This window comes from Diospyros lotus, chromosome 10 (genome assembly GCF_014633365.1).
Source record: "Diospyros lotus cultivar Yz01 chromosome 10, ASM1463336v1, whole genome shotgun sequence".
NCBI lineage: Eukaryota > Viridiplantae > Streptophyta > Magnoliopsida > Ericales > Ebenaceae > Diospyros > Diospyros lotus.
Genome location: NC_068347.1, coordinates 24023425 through 24041338, shown reverse-complemented (window position 1 = coordinate 24041338; position 17914 = coordinate 24023425). Strand labels below are relative to the sequence as shown.

The following is a 17914-nucleotide window of genomic DNA, read 5'->3' as shown; positions in this document are numbered from 1 at the left end:
TTAACGGGAAATTTGAATAATCTCTTCTCTGTGCCATAATTTGTGTTGGCTTCATTCCATTATTCATTACCTCTATTTTAATAATAATTTCGTAATTAGATGGATTAAACTAACCTTTTTATTTAAGTTTGAAACTTGTGGTGGTGATACTTTATATTAGGTGTTATATTAATATAGAATATTAGTAAAAATATCAAATTTGAGTGCGAAAATAATATTTTGTTTCAATTAGCAAACTCAAACCCTACCCTACGCAATGCTGAGAGCACTGGATATGACCGGCCAGCCAATTAAATCATAAACGTATCCAGTTACAAGCACAAAAACTGGCTTTGTTGAATTATGAGCCAACCAGTTGAACCGGAAACTGTGAAACTAGTCCGGTTCAGCCAGCCTTGTTTATTTTTTTTTTTAATTTTATTTTTAAATGTCAGAAGATAAAAAAAGCTTGAAAGAGTCGGAAGACACCACAATGAAAATATTTATAATGATATGGACGCAACTGTTCGTGGCAATTTTAATATCATTGTATAAACAGCATCACTTTTACCATTGATCATAAAAATGAATAAAAACAGCAAGCAGAAGAGACTCCTTAACTAAGTCTGGGAGAGAGTGTGTTACTGACTGGCAGTCCTCTCTAAGCAAAAAGTCAGATTGTTAAAAGTTTAATGCTTACCAGTTTGAAGACCAGTGGCTCGTAATACGTCAAATAAGACCAAACTGTGCTGTCAAAGAATCCTTGTACAAATTTGACACAGAGACGGCAGTTTCAGACAGAGCACTCTTCATCTCTGAGATTTTTGATGCCACATACTCTTTGTATTTAGAAACTGAATCAACCAATGCAAAAAGTTCCCGAGCGCATAACTGAGTTTCTTCCTCGTCTTGCACTGTGGCTTCCTGCAACTTCAGTTCAGCGGACTTCACAAGAAATAACAATTCATGAGAAATGAATGTGATGATATAAACCCACCCCTATTGTTTTCAATTTGATCAATAATATCCATGGAAGAACATTAGCTAGGCGGGAAGAAATAAAACAGAACAAAGCCATATGTACCTTCAGAAACTCTGCGGCTTCTCTTTCAACAATATCCAATTTGTGGGCATCTGCTTCAATTTCCTCTATCATCTTTTTAGCTTCTTCTAGACATCTGGAAGTATATTCCTGTGTTTCCCTCTTCACCGAGTTCAATTGAGCTTCCAACTGAGAGTCAACATCAAACTCCACTTACCGATAATCATTTTTCTTTGTTAAGTCAATTACAGAAAGATATTCCAGCAGTCTTATTTGAAATATCCATCCAAGGAATGAATACCAGGAAGAATCAGTCGAAATCAACAATATGATATGTGCAACCCAGGAAATGCTGATTAAAAATAGAACTAGGACCAGGAAAAACTAGAAATTTCTGTTTATGGATGACCCACGAATTCAGGGTCCAAATCTAGTGAGGTGCCTTAAAGTAAGAAGTGAAGCAAGGCTCAATGGAAGAGTTTGCTAGCTTGCCTCTACAAAAACACTGAAAATAAATAAAGAGTACAATCACATTAATTTGAGGTTGACAAAGACATTGGAGCAGTTTAAAATTTAGTTGTGAACCTAAACCATAAGGTTTCATCTGAGATGTATTTCCAGATCCAGTCCAAGGTGCAACATTCAAGTCACAATACCCTCAAGCCATTCAAAAGCAACAAAGTTGAAGTCTACGACTTTGGCCAGTGCAACCCCTTGAAATCCAGATATCTACCCATAGCTCATTTTCCCTTTTCGCAACTGTTAGGAAACCATAGGATAAGACTAGTAATTGGGTCACGCCCAGAACTTGTTTTCAACAAAAAGTTCAATATCTGAACTCTGGAATCATATGCATTAAATTTTGTAATTATTGTTGTTACTTGAACAACCAAGAAGCCACAGTTGAAGAATAATAAGTACTAACACATTTTACTCCAGCGTCAAATATTCATACTGAACATTAGTGTCAGACGTAGACGCACATTGAATACTTCCTTAAATGTGTGAGTGACACTGATCCGGATATGTCCTATTAACATGTATATATTTATATATTGAATGATTTAATATATATCATGTATGGAAATTTGGAGACAACTATGTCATCATGGTATATTGCTTGTCCATTATCTATACAATACGGTGACTATTAATTATAATTACAAATAAATAAGATCGATTACAGAAGAAAAAAGAAAACATGTTTAAATTTCTTAGGCCTCACTCCTTTAATTTTTCTTTTATTTTAATAATTTTAAGCTCCAAAACATCTTATGTAAGACCGTCATAATTGTCTTTTTTATTATGTCGACTGTTATTTTCATGCAATACATACAAATATATAATCTATAATTAGACGTGTCCCTGTCATGTTATGCCGTAATCTTTTTAAAAATGACTACATTATCACATGTCCTGGTTGTTTTCTGTTGTGGCCATGTCTTGTGTTATATTCTTGCTTCTTATTTTGGGAAAGGCTTATTGAGATGAACTTCTGAAAATTCAATCAACTGGAGAAAATAGAAGATGCAAGCTGCACAAATACAGTGCCCATTCTATCAAATAAGTCAAACTTATCTGTAACATCAAAACATATATCAAGAGAGGATGTAGCATACAAAAACTTAAACAGGAAATCCTACAAACAACCAATGTAATATGAATTGTGTTACTGAAGAACTGTCTTAGAAACAAACATAATAGAAAAATCACATGCACCTCAATTGAGAAAAGCAAATGAATCTCTAGATCAAGTTTGGTGTTCGAATTTATATTCCCTGACAGTAAGTTCCAAGATTTTTAGCTAGGAAGATTAGAGTTTTTAAAGAAAATTTCACTACTTCATTTACTTCAATGGACCATTTAATGTCTGACATGCCACAGGAAACTTGATGGATATATTCAGTGGCTACATGTAAGGCCTCATTGAAATATTAGTCTCTTGCATGCATTTTGGATTCTAAAATAGTAAATGGATACAAATCATATCACATGATATATATAAGCAACAGCTAATGCTCTAAGAAATGAATGATTTTAAAAGAGCTGAAACAGACTACTAGTTAGTATTTCTTCTCTTATTATAAAAGAAGATGGCAGAAACAAATTTCAAGTCCACCACATGCATAATAGGGTACAGACCCAATTTTTTTCTTGCCATTTCTGACCATTCATGAGTATAATGTCCATGTGTCCTTGGGAAAGTTATGAGCTATGTGGAGGACACTTATTTAAAAAAAATTTGCAGCTATGTTCTTCATACAACTAGCTGACCCTACCTAATGGGAATAAGGCCTCGTACATTGTTATTTATTTTATTTGTACAAGTGCTAGAACCAAGCAAAATTGCAGTCAGCACTTAAAGCCATATATATAATTGTGGAACTGCTTGAACTCCACTTACCTCATCAACCCGGGACTGGACTGCTGCAATGTGGTTTCTTTTTGCCTCAATTTTAGCAGAAATATCAACTGAAATTTGTTGAAGGGATATCAGCTCCTCCAATTTTTCCATTGAGCTTTTCTTTATGTCATCAGCAAAAGAGGTAAGTGCAGGCTTTAGCGTTGATTTGTAGTTGATGCCCAGTATCTCAGCTGGTGTGGACCCTTTGGCATTCAACTCATACTGGAAACCATTTCCAAGCTTTAACCTGGAAAGCCTTGATCAGAAATCTATTTTAGTTCATTGAGAATTGTACTTGGTGAGATGCAACATATATTTAAGCACAAAAACACACTAAGAAACATCTCATAAACAAAAGAATAAGAAGAAAATATGGTAGGGCAGGGTTGTTGCCTGTCATGGATATTGGTTTTATTTAAATTAAACAACTACAGAACTAGAAAAACTCAAAGCATATCATGCAATCATATAGTCTACACTCTAAAGGTGGCTAAAAAAAGCCAGGGAATGTGGAGGTGAATATTCAATTTTTTAGCATTTTTAGGGTTATCTCATTAGCCAACTCTATCTAGTGGGATTAAGGCTTAGTATTGTTATTATTGTATGGGGTTTCCTTTCTTAATAATGCTGCCAAAATGACAGGAGAGATTACTATGATCAACAGTTCCTGAAAATGATAACACAAGACAGTCCTGGATAATGCTAGAAAGTTTAAGTTTCTCATTTTTCCTAATTCCTAAAGATTGCTGATCGCTTTAAAGTAAACAAAATATTGAAAAAGGCAATTACACCTTTTACACAGTTGCAATGAATACATCGACATCTTAACACATGTGAAAAATGGAGTTGGCTTCTTTGAAAAAGTAGATATTAGTCTGACTAATGGATAGAATGCAAATGTTCATATTATTCTGCACCCGTGTGTGTATGTGTGTGTGTGTGTGGGGGGGGGGGGGGGGGGAGAAGGAAATATAGCATCTAATCCTTGAGATCTAGCCCACTAGAACCACAACTACTTTTTTCTATCCAGAACGAAGTCAATGGAACCATCCATTTACAATACTTTAAGAAACCACAAAAGATTTGATACTATGCCCAAATTGATAGCAAAACAATCAGCAATCAGTAAAAAAATGTAATTCAAATACCATAAAATATGGCATGTTATTTTGTTTAGTTATTTCTGGAGTTCATTCTTCTAATAAAACGAATCAACGCTGAAAAATATATTGAGCTGAACCAACAATCTATATTCACGAAACATAACCTTTTGATGGCTTGGTTGCACTCAATTGAAAGCGCCTCAAGCTCCTTAAACTTGTGTCCAATTGTAGCATCCAGATCCCAGGACTTTTCCTCCCAGGTATTCCTTGCAAGTTCAGCCTCAGCAATATCTCTCTCCACTGCATGCAACTCCCTCTTCATCCTCTCTGCATCCCTCGAATTAATTCCCTGTAACTCAATTCTCTTCCTCAAGTCATCATTCTCTTCACAGATCTTTTTGTCCTCCCCAACCTTGGCCTCCAATTCCTTCTCTTTCTCTTCCAAAACCTTCTCAATGGTCACAATGTGTCCCTTCAGCTGCTCAATCATAGCGTGGAACTTCTTCACATCCTCTTCCAAGACACTCTTCTTCTCTTCGAGCAACTCTCTAGCTGACGGCTCTGACCTCATGCTCTCCAATTTTGCCTCCAAATCCTTCACATTTGCAACCACAGATTTCACATTCTCCTCCACTGAATCCCTCTCTGCCTGCACCTTCTCCATGAACTCGCGGTCGAGCATTTCAACAGAGTCATCATCACCTTGAATAAAATGCAAGTAACTATTCGTAGCATACATAAACATACTATTATCTTCGAAAATCGAAGGCACTTGCTCTGATTCGTTCAAATGATCATTGTACATTGCGATCTGGACCAGCCAGTGAATCACGGCGAGTAGGTTAGGCCATGAGTGTGGCGTCCCAGGGGCTCGAAGCGCCGATTTGTTGAGTTTGATCGGACAATTGAGGTGCTTCAGAACAACATAGAGGTCTTCTTCGAGTTTGTTCGAAGGAAATTCGAGGCGAGCGAGGACGAACTTTAGGGTTTCAGTAATGTCCTTCGCGGAGGGGAGAGGCGGCTTTAAGGAGAATTGGACGGAATGGGAGGCCAGGTAGGAGTTGACGGTCCTGATAGCGCAGATCTGATAGCCGCGGTCAGTCATCGGGACGGAGGCGCCGCCGGATCCGGAGCGGTTGATGCCGGCGGAGGAAGGGCGGCTGCTGCAGAAGCTCGCGTCGGAGTCCCGGCCGGTTGCGCCGGTGAACTGCCAAGGATCGGCGGTAGGAGTGGCCGGCGGTTTCCAGTCCGGCACAAAGGATTCCTTTGGACGGCGGCGTCCGGCCCCGGGGGCTCTCATCTTCAGAGATCTCTGCGTCGCTTTTCTCTCTAGACTCTATAGCTTCCACTTCTCTCTCTGGTCGCTGAAAGTTTCCCGCCCTTTGATTTTAATTTTAAAAATATACTATTGATACCCCGTGAGTTATGTCATAGATTATATAATATAGTTAAAATATTTAAAATATCTCTCACTTAATGTGATGAAATGAGACGGTAAGGCGAGGTGAAACAGTGAAACGCATGACTAAAATATCCCTCACTTACGACGATAAGACAACACGAGACAAGGCGGTGAAGCGTGCAAGGTTGTTAAAATCGGGATTTTAAGTGGGATCGACAAAGGATCCATAAAATCGGATCGTAAAATCGAATCGTAAAATCGTAAGATTTTAGAGATAATTAAAAATACCCTTTAATTTTTGTAAATATATGTTTATAATAATATAATTTTGTAGAAAATGAATTAATATTATTTAATAACTTGATTATTCCTTATTATAATTCAAAAAATGATACTTCCCAAATATAGCTCAAAAACTAGCAGGTTGGTATAGGCAATTTAGAGGCAAAATATAAGTAATTTAGAGGTAAAATATAACTTAAAATTCTTTAGAGGATGCTTCCAATGTCTTCCATTAGATTTAGATTGTAATTTTTTCTTGATTTAACATTGATTAAATCAAGTAATATCCCAATTTGGGGTTGAGTGGTCCATTAATTAATTACTTGTTTGTCTTGATTTACTTATGCAATCAATGTTAAATCAAGTAAAAATTATAATTTAAATCAAGTAAATTGAAACTTATGCAATTAATGTTAGATGCTATGTGACATTGGAATTTATGTAATCAATGTTAAATCAAGTTCCAATTTAGAGGCAAAATATAACAATTCATTGCATAAGTTCCAATGTCAGATGCTATGTGACATTGAGACGTTGGAAGCATCCTCTAAATTACAACTTAAATCAATAGAGGTCTTTGAATCGTAAAATCGTTTGGGAATCTCTGAAGCGTAAAATCGTAAAATTGTACATGTAAAATCGAGATTTTATAGGATTTTATCCCAAATTGGATTTTACATGGGATTTGAATCGTTTGGGAGTCTTCGAATCGTAAAATCGTACGCGTAAAATCGGGATTTTAACAACAATTGAAGCGTGAAATGTATTTTTGTTATTTATGATGTGTTGTGTAGCCTATAGATCTTTAATTTTAGGTTAAAGGTATACCCAACCCCATCACCTTTCACTATTTAACCATTTTGCCCCATTAACTTAAACAAGAACCTATTAGTCTCATTTAACTTTCAATTTTGAACATGTTAGACACCTGAGTCAGCGCTTGTGTTACACACGTGATTGAGGTGCGTGCATCACCATCATCTTCTTCTTCCTTCTTCCCGGCCTTCCTTGTCGCAGGAGACCTCATACTTTCTATCGGTGGTCGCCAGCGGCGTGGGAGGTGTCGACCGAGGGTCGGGGGGTCGTCGATAAGGCCGACAAATTTGGGGTCGGCGGCTTGGGAGGCCGGCAATGGCGTGGGCTGGCAAATCTGGGGTCGGGGGGATTGGCGATGGCGTCAATGAGGTAGGTGATGGCAGCGGTTGAAACAATGTTGGTTGGGGTCAAAAAGGCTGGTGGGCAAATCTAGGTCGCGATGGCGTCAATTGGGGTTGGGGGGCGATGGCGTCAATTGGGGTCGAGAAGGGGCGGTGATGGCTTCGATTGTGTTGGGTGAGCAACGACGAAACGGTGTAGGTCGGTCCAATAGCTAAGAGGTGGGCGAGCAGCAACACGAGACTGTTTTTCTCTTTCATCACCGGCGATTATCTTCTTCCTCAATCGTTTCAGGAGACTATCTATTGGCAGTCGGCTAGCGGCCTTATTCTTCTCTAGCAGAGTAAAACACGTGGCACACTTTCATTGGCTTGGTTTATGTGGGGTCTACGTCAAACCACGCGTGTAACTAACGTCCAATGCTTACTGCACTAAGGTATGTAATTATTACAAAATTAATAGTTAGTGTATATAATAGGTTTAAAATTGAAAGTTGATGAGACTAATAGGTTCTTGTTTAAATTAAGGGGACAAAATAGTTAAATGATGAAATGTGAGGGATTGAGTATGCCTTTAGCCTTAAAATGATAAAACCTTTGGCTTTCAATTTCAGTTTCAGTTTCATCGTAAACTAATGAAATGGTAAAATTAAGAATTATAACTCTTATGGGTTTTAAGTGATTTTTATCTTTTGTATTTTAGATACTTATAATATTTTCTTTAATCAATGTTTTTTGTTTAGATAACATTTGTTAAAAAATGTAAGATAAGATTCTATTAAAATAATGTTATAATACTTTTCGAATTAAGATTATAAATTGTCAATATAAAATTATGAATTATTTCCATATTTTTAGCAGATTATTTATTAAAATTTTTAGAATGTATTGAAAAATATGTACGTTATTTTTTTTTTATCTGTAAGATTCAATATAAATTTATCTAAATAATTTAAAATAAAAAATCAAATAATTTTTTTTAATAATCATCAAATAAATTTAACAAATATAATAAAAAATATTTTTATTTGTAATACTTTTTATATCTTATTTTTTTCAACTAATATTTTAATTAACAAACACTACTTTAGAATTTAACGTCACTAGTAAAATTATATATTACTTTCTTTTATTATTATTATTATCATCATCATCACTATAATTTAATATTTGATTTTTAATGAGAGTTATAATGATAATAAAAAATAATTATACAAGTTTTAAAAGTTATTACTCCATTAATTATAAGATGTTGGTCTCTACTCATTATTAACTCTACTTTGACATCTAGCTGTTGACTTAAAGTTTTGGCCTCTCAAGTTCATAAATATTTGTACCAGATGATTAGAAATAGAAAAAAATTGCATGAGGTGTTTTTTTGAGGTTTGGAATAATTATTAAAATTATTTTTAATATTAGACAAAAATGCAATAAAGCACTCTGATGTTTAATACTATGTTACAAGTTTTATTTTTCTTTACCATCACATGTCAGCTTCTGTTTCTTTAAACATTACACAGGACCTATATATATGATGAAGAATATGGACCTAAAGCTAAAAGTAGCACCATTACTATTTTCTTTGACAAATAAAAAGGCATCAAGGAAATAACTGCTAAAAGAGGGCAAACCTGCACGAGGAACCAAAACAAGCCATATGCTAAAAGAAGTCAATCAACAAAAGTTATAAAACACAAGAATTACTGTGGGGGGGGGGGAAAAGGAATCTTCCTAAGCCACAAAATTTGAAGTAAAAAAAAAAAAAAAGAGTAAGAAAAATGGTTAATTTTCCCTTATGGTGACAAAACTGAGTGCTAAATCCCTAACAAGGCTCTCAGATTCCTCTCTTATCGAATGTGACACATAACTCAAAAAGAGATAGTCATTCGAACTCAAGACTCTCTCTTATTTGATGAGGCCAAACTCCTATGAAACCAAAAAACCTATCACTAAAATTAACATCACCCACCATACACCCTCATACATTGAAAGGAGAGTAAAGGAGGATTAAATGGTTAATTTTTTAGAGAGTCATTCTCCCTAAATTGATTTTACATATTGAATAAAATTACACCCAATTGAAACAATTTAAACCCAATTGTCAAAATTAAAATGATTAGATAAAATTATAAATTTGCAAAAAAAAATTAAATTATTTTCATAATTAACTCTAAAAATAATTATTTATCTCATCTCCATATAATATAAGATATAACATTCTCTCCAATTCAATTACATGATATTCTCGTATTCTCGTAAAATGCACTTACTTTTTTAAAAGTGAAAGTCCACTCAACCTAAGTGTATCTTTACCTCACAATAATAATAGAAAAATAACTAAATATTCGATTAAAAAAAGGCGTGACATTCAAGAAAGAGATATTTGGATGCTTTTAGCACAGACTATAATTGCCAAATCTTCTTACTGTTTTCTCCATCAGAAGTAAAAGAATTTGTTGCAATAACAATCCCACAGGAATAATGCCAAGCAACAAAATGTTAAGAATAAACTTAGCCAAAAAAACAAAAACTAAATTATGTATAAGGCCCGCATGAGAACCCATGTTTTGGCTGATAAGCACAAGAAATGGATTGTTTTCAACGACAAAAGTGGGTGACTTCAACAAGGTAGCAATACTAATTATAATCTTTAATTTTACTAGGAAGAATCGGTTGCATAAATTTTAGATCCCGAATTATCTCTATATGTCTAAAATGGGGTATATGTAACCTATAAACTAATTTAACTCAACCCTCGTTTATTCGAGCTTAAAACTAGTTGTATAAGAAAAACACGTTTAACATCAAAATTATCCAATTTAATAGTTTCGTCACGAGTTTGATATTTTTCGTTTGATGTAAGGCAGAAAACAAAAATATCATGACTCTGGCGACTTAAAAAACATGAAGTCGGACTATTTTCTAGGAAAAGAAACAATAAGTCGGACTAGTTTCTAGGAAAGTAAACAACCTGGATAGAAAATTCATCTGCTTGGAGCAATGGCCGGCCATGGCTGAACTTCACAAGGCTTCTTCCTCGTCTTTCTAGCAATGAGTCAACTTGGACAGAAAGGGTGAGGGATCATACATAGCAGAAAAAAGAAAGCAAAAAAAAAACACTAGTCTTGATATTTTCCAGTTGATCATCATCCATGATACCAAGCAATAGAAACAGAACCAGTCCCATGGATTAGCATATTCGAATTAGAAAGCATAATTTCAATTGAAAATTGTAAATGAAATGTGTTGGCATGGATGAATTATCTATATGTTCTTCTAGTTCAAGACGAATTAGATCTCATCTCTCTACTATAAATAGCTACCCCCTATGCTAGGCCAGAGCAACAAAGGCTGAAATCTAGTTCTAAGATGGCAACCATGGCACCAAAGCACGAGTTGGTTTTGAAATTGGTGTGTGTGTTTGCCACTCTGTATGTGGCAATGGCAGGAGATCCAGACATCCTGACTGATTTCATCGTCCCGCCAAACAACCCAGTGCCTGACGGGAATCTATTCACCTTCACGGGGTTTAGGAGCCTTGTTGGGGCACCAGAGCCGCCAAACTTCAAGGTGATAAAAGCCAGCATGGCTGAATTCCCAGCCCTCAACGGCCAGAGTGTTTCATATGCAGCTCTCATATACCCGGCCGGCTCTGTCAACCCGCCCCACACCCATCCCCGGGCAGCTGAGCTTCTGTTCGTCCTTGATGGTTCTCTTGAAGTCGGATTGGTTGACACCACCAATAAGCTCTACAACCAGACACTCCAAGTGGGTGACATTTTTGTGTTCCCCAAGGGACTTGTTCACTTCCAGTACAACAGTGATCCCAGCAAATCGGCTCTTGCCATCTCTGCCTTTGGCAGTGCAAGTGCCGGGACTGTGTCGCTTCCTGGCACAGTCTTCAACACCACCATCCCTGATGCAATCCTGGCAAAGTCTTTCAAAACTGATGTTCCTACCATTCAGAAGCTCAAGGCTGGACTAGCACAGTAGCCTCAAAAAGAATGAGCATGGTCTAAGGGAATAAATTTCCTTCTAACGTACTAAATAAATCATCTTCTGGTCAAATGACTCAAAAGTATTTGTATTGAATTATTGCATGATTTATTTTGATTTGCTATCTAATTTATTGATCATGTATTTGAAGTGATTGAACTTGGATTTTGCTCTCTGATGAGCACAATAAATAGTAAGTGAATGGTTATGCTTTAGTATTACCCATTCATGTTCATCTTTGTGTATTGTAATTGCATTTAAGATTCAGAGGAACAGAATTCTGGTAGCCAAACTTAAATATTGCTCGCTTAAATGGTCTAATGTTGGCCAATTCTAGATGCAAATCTTTGATTACTACCATATGCCCATGGTTGTTCACATGGCACAAAAGAGACCCTTTTTAAGTTAATCATTAGTGATTTTTTTCATTTTTGACCCTAAAGGGTGTCTCAAATGTAAAGACGACTCAGTATGAGATAGTCAGAAGAAAGTTGTTTTCACACGCAACCCCCACTTGCAATGAGGTTGCTGTTTTCACACCTCAAACCAATGATCGTTCAAACTCAAAAGAGGAACTTTACCGTTATTTGCTACCAATGGGATGTTTAACCGTAGTTGAAAATTTAACAATATTGTGATTAAATACTTCAATTATTTCATTCCCTGTATCATAAAATTATCTAAAATAGGTTTTATTTTTTGCTAAGTAAAAAAAGTTTTACATTGATTGGTATACATATTGGAATTATGGATGTAAATTTGCAAAAATAAACCACATAGACCAAGTAGTTGTATGAAACAGTCAAACCTCAGTTCACATGCATATCCAAGACTGGCCCTTCCACCAAGCACCAGCAATGGCAGCCCCTAATGGTCGATTGTTCAAGAACTTTAGACAAACCACTACAACATGGGTTGAACAAAAACATTAGTATGAAATAAACTACAACACAGCCAAGGTAATTATCAAATTAAACAGCAATCCTATCACCAATTGCCAAGAAGAGTTCAAGCAAGAACTCCAAATTCAATAGCAATTTGTGACCTTCAGAAAGTAAGCACCAAGGACACAAAGACTGACATAGCTCTAACAAAAAAGGAATTCACGATAGGTTAAAGGTATGACTTGTAGAGATCACTTATAAAATCAGAAGATAGTACCAGATAGTCAATGTGCTGTATATCACCTGGCGGTATGACACAGCTTATTAAGAAAGCTAGAAGTGAATACAACAGCCTGCAGATCCAATCTGAATTATGAATTGGCAATTTCATTTACTATTGTGTTAAACCTAAATATTTACATTTGATCCAATCAAACTGTAGCTCCAACCATTCATTTTCTTTAAGTCACGAAAATCACTTGAAAATCAGATAACCTATCCTATCAAATTCACTAGCTAACCACCAGATCAACTAAGAATAAGCTCTACGGATTGGCTTGTCAATTATGCAATTGATTTACTATATACAAAGGCATGTAGGTAGCTGCACATGTTCTCCAGTTTTACGTGGGATGGTTAAAGTTTTGACATCCCATTGATCCTCCTCCTCCATTAGGGAATTGGGGTGGAATTGTCTGAACTGCTAGAACGGGCATGGTTTCCGCCACAAAGGTAGTGATATCGTGGATGCTACCCTCTTCCTTTCCTTCTTAGTGGAGTTTTAGCTTCATAGGTTTGACCCGGGATTGAAGAATACAAGTCCGTCACCACTTTTAGGCAGTCCATTTTAAAAGTCGGGCCACAAGCCCTAATCTCACTTTGGAGGAGAAATGAGCCTCAACCCATTTGCTCAAGTGGGAGAAGCCCACTTTTCTTAGCCTTTTAAGCCCTCATATAAAAGGGCATTTTTGGCCCTCTCTTGGTGCTTCCTTCTCGTGGCCGAACCCTAGCTTCTCCCCCCTGTTTCCTTGCTTGGCCAATTGTTTCCTTTGTGGTTTCCTTTTGTGGTTGATCTTCCATGGATCCATTTCCATCTCGATCCAATGCCTCTTTCCATGTTGAGAGGCCGCATCTTTCCTTGGTGATCTTGGCCGATTTGTTGATGATGCGTGCGCCTTATTAAGGGGTTTTTGATCATCATTTCTGGGTAAGCTTTCTCTCTTGGCTTTGTGCTTTTGACCCACCATCTTTGTGACCAATCTACCTTTTGTGGTAACCTACTGTGTGTGGCTTTGATCGTGTGGGTGATATAGGGTTTTGTTTGTGTTTGGCCAAGAGGTGTTGGGGTTTTCTAGGCTTATAGTTTGGGGGCTTCATTGTGGGTTGTGGTTCCTATTTGTTGGCATTATCAAAGTGGTGAACGGTTCTTCCAGATCTGAGCCTTGAACATTTTTAACAAGGAGTTTTGCATTATGTTCTTGCATTTTTTACTATCGTTTAAATCTGATTCAATTTTGATTGCACTAGCCCCTTTTCTGCTTTGTAGTTTTTTTCGCAACAAGTACTTTTGCGTATGACTTGCCACTTGTGTTGGTGTTTGGTTCGGCACCAAATTTCTGGAGATGCTCCTCCAGTCACCCTTGCCATATCTTTGGAGACCAAATAGAAATAACATGCAAGAGATAATTTACAATAAAAAATAAATATTTAGCCCAAATAAAGAAAAATGGTTGCATTAGGTAGCCAATTGCCAACATAAAACTCATCAGATCAAACAAACATATGAAGGGAGTGACACCAAAATTTAGGTCTAATTTTTCAAAGTGACAAAACAAGAGCCTATTGAACTTGGAAGGTCATGCAATATCTTCCTTGCATAACCAGGATCAATTTTGTTCAATGTGATAAGATAATGTCCTGCTTCTTAAAGTATTAAAAAAAAAAAAAGGTTCCACAGAGGAGCAATGATGAAAAGGTCGATTGCTTGCAAGTGTTCTAAGACAACAATATTTGACATGAATAGGGCATAGCACTCTAGTTTCCTGTTTCATAACCTGAAATCTGTTTGTTGCGGAAAATCTCTTCAAAACAGAAAGGATTAGTGCAATAAAACGAATCAAATATAGATCAAATCAAGAACGTAAAGAAAACAGAATACAAACTCCTTGTTTTAACCGTTCAAGGCTTAGATTTGAAAGACCAGTCACCACTCTTGGTAACGCCAACAAATAGGAACCACAAGCCACAAACAAAGTTCTCAAACCGTAAGCCCAGAAAAGCCCCAACACCTCTCAGCCAAACCAGCAAAGTAAAACCCTCTCTCACCCAAATGATCATAGCCACACAAAGTAGGTAGATCGATCACAAAGACACTGAGTTCAAAGCACAAAGCAAGGAGAAAGAGCTTACCCCAAAAGATAACTCGGATCTGAATATATAAAAGGCTTCCAGCGACATCAGAGGGGCCGCCTTTTTCACACAAGGAAAGACGGCTAAATACATGAAAGGAAACAACATCCACAGAAGGCAAGAATGCCTCCATCGCTATCAGATGAACAAGACAGAAGCGATGAAGCAATCGGCCAGGATAGGAAACGTGAGAGAGAGAGAGAGAACTAGGGTTCAACCGAGAGGGATGGAGACGCCAAAAGGAGAGCCAAAAGGCTCTTTTATATGAGGGCTAAAAAAGGGCTAAGGATGAGTGGGCTTCACCCATTTGAGCAAATGGGCCGAGCCCATTTCTCCTCTAAAATGGGGAGTGGACTTGTGGCCCGACTTCTAAAATGGGCTGCCAAAAGAAAAATGGTGACCGTTTTGGGTCCTTCAATCCCGGGCCGAAGCCTATGAAGACCCACTCAAAAAATTGTCATAGCCTCAAGCCAGGGAACAAAAAACAACACTTACTTTGAGAGGGGGGGGGGGGGGTTGTGAAACATGTATATAATTTCTAAGATATAAATGAATATTGTTATATGAAAATAACTATCTTTCCCGCTTTCTTTATTTTTCTAAAAAAAATCTGGCTCTGTTTTCATAATTTTTGTTTCAGAAAAGAGAATATAGAAACAGAAAGAAACACCCCTGCCAATTTTGATGCCCAACTGTCGATCACTTTAAAATCGTGTTATATATATATCAACTGTGTGATCCTTCTTCACCTTCTATCTAAAAGAAAGAAAACAAAAGCATGACTAACAATTTTGATTCGACCACGTTCAAAAAGGAAAACACTCCATGGATATATTTGTAGAAACTCCAAGTTCAAAGTTCATTTACGTGCATACATTACAAATAAACAACAACTTAAAAGAGAAAAAATATTTTCCCTGCTTTCTAAAACCCTACGCAAAAGAGCATATGCATCATCAATTATTGTGGCCCAATATAAGCTAAAACCAATCCAATTTTAATCAAGAAACCCTAACAAATAGCTAGATTCCCTGTTTAGTCCAGGAACTAAAAGCAAAACAAGACCACAACTCTTCAAGAAACAACAAATAAACGAAACAACAAAACCAGTTCGGCAGCCAAGAAAATCAGAATCAAGAATTAGATACAGAAATTATACAAGTATTACGCACTCGTGTTCTCGTTTAGTCCAGGGAATTCCCTTCTTCTTCTCGGCCTCGCACTTGGCCCTGGCGGAATCTGAAAGCAGTCCGAGTACCCTGGCGGCTCGATTCGCTCCGTCTCGATGTCGTTCAAGTCGTGAATCAACCTTCGGTAATGCTCCAGCACCGCCTCCGGCGTCTTCCCCGGCAGATAGCCGGCGATCTAGTGCCACCGGTCCGGCAGCAGCCCCTCTGGCACCACCAGTGGCGCCTGCCCGAGGGAAATTTGCAAAAATAGGACTGCCGGCGGCGAAGAACTTTGTAAAAATAGGATTCTTAATTTTTTTTTGATGCAAAATTAGAACTTTTGAGAGTTGAATGGACTAAAATGTCTCCGATTTAAATATGCTTGCGATCCCTTTCATCTTCTTCCTCTCACATACACATCCCCAATTGCCCCGCTGCTGATCAGAACATCTCTCTCGCTCGTCCTCTGTTTTAAGCATTTAAAGTTGCTGCTTCTTCGTTGGTTTTCGCCTTCAAAGCTATTACAGATAATTTAAGAATATCTGATATTTGTTAAAGATATCTATTAAGGATATCTGTTAATCGATATCTGTTAATCGATATTTGTTAAGGATATCGGTTATTGATATCGGTATCTGTTACCGATATCCTTAACAGATATTTTTAACAAATATCAGATATCCTTAACACTTATCTCTTAAATATATTTGTCATGACCACGACAAGAAACTAAAACAGTCGCAGTGAATATATCAGTCACGATCGCAATCAACGATGCCATGGCCCTACTGCAATCGTTTTTCTCATTTTCTTGTACATGGCCGCCATTTGTCTTTTTTCCTCTCCCATCAATGCAAATACACACAGTACATGTATAATATATGATACATAATGGAAAAAGAATGAGAGAGACCCACATCTCTTAAATCATAAACAATATATACATATATATTTAAGTTACAGAGAATGGTAAAAGAACAAAAAAATGATAGATGGATATATATATATGTACCTTATAATATAGAGTAATAGAGAGAGAAGGAAAAAGATCTATTGAAAAAGAAGAAGACGAAGAGGATTGTAGGCTGATTTAAATCGAGGGCATTTTAGTCAATTCAACTCTCAAAAGTCCTAGTTTTACAAAAAAAAATTAAGAGTCCTATTTTTACAAAGTTCTTTATCGGTCGTCATATTTTTGCAAATTTTCCCTTGCCCGAAGACCTTGTCCATGTCCACCTATATATATATATATATATATATATAGTATTTTGAAATTTTAGCTCAAATAAACTCCTAGATTTTGAAATTTGGAGCCAAATTGGTCAATATATTTTAAAACGTTATTTATAAATGTTATAAATGTGTTAAGAGTTTTTTGAATATAAATTCGAGGGCAAACTGATATTTTTGCATCTAGAATTGGCCAACATTAGGCTTATTTGGCTAAGCTGTTTGACCACTTAGAAGTTAAATGATAACTTATAAGTTATGTAACGTACTTTTTAAAATATTTAATAACCATCAACAACTTAAATATTATTTAACTGAAAAACTGATTTATTAGCGTTTGACAAAAGCTTTCTTCCTTCCAACTTTTCCAAAAACGCTCTTATTGTGTTGACCAAACAAAAGACACATTTGCCCTCACACAACATTTGATATTCTAATCTACTAATCTCTTTTCATCTACACAATTTACTGTCTTTATCGTCGTCGTCTTTCTTTAGTTGCGACAGTCGCCTCTAGCTTCTCCACTGCCTCCAGCTCCACCATTGTCGTTGGTCGCCCTCTGCAAATCCATCGCTGTCACTGTTGGCCATTGCCTCCAGTCTTTATCGCTTACGTCCATCAATTCCTTCTTCATCGCCCGTTAACACATCTCTGTGGGTGTATATATGTATATGTATATATATGTAATATATATATATTGTATTAGTATTTTTTAATAATTATATATAATTTATCAATAATTAATGGTAAAATTAATTTATAATTTAATTTTATTAAAAATTAATATTTTTATGCATTTTACTTGTATTATTTAATAATATATTTATTTTCGTCTTTTTGTCAAGTCTGATAACTTATCA

General features: G+C 36.4%; 3 protein-coding genes across 3 annotated transcripts in view; 1 reads left to right on the top strand and 2 right to left on the bottom strand.

Moving 5' to 3' along the window:
- Positions 1-505: 505 nt before the first annotated feature.
- LOC127811332 (kinetochore protein NDC80 homolog) lies at positions 506-5911 on the bottom strand. Its single transcript, XM_052351084.1, has 4 exons — positions 4693-5911; positions 3426-3672; positions 1064-1210; positions 506-924 (listed from the first exon to the last, which is right to left on the bottom strand). The coding sequence occupies exons 1-4, from the start codon at positions 5826-5828 to the stop codon at positions 709-711; spliced, it is 1746 nt and encodes a 581-aa protein (XP_052207044.1). The 5' UTR covers positions 5829-5911; the 3' UTR covers positions 506-708.
- Positions 5912-10735: 4824 nt separating this feature from the next.
- LOC127811335 (putative germin-like protein 9-2) lies at positions 10736-11400 on the top strand. Its single transcript, XM_052351086.1, has one exon. It carries the CDS (start codon positions 10736-10738, stop codon positions 11357-11359), a length of 624 nt encoding a protein of 207 aa, XP_052207046.1. The 3' UTR covers positions 11360-11400.
- Positions 11355-17914, bottom strand: part of LOC127811336 (protein RADIALIS-like 3) — a 30214-nt gene continuing 23654 nt past the window's right edge. The window contains exon 2 of the mRNA XM_052351088.1: positions 11355-12265. Within this exon, the coding sequence (XP_052207048.1) occupies positions 12172-12265 (94 nt within the window). The 3' untranslated portion in view covers positions 11355-12171. The remainder of the gene's footprint in view (positions 12266-17914) is intronic.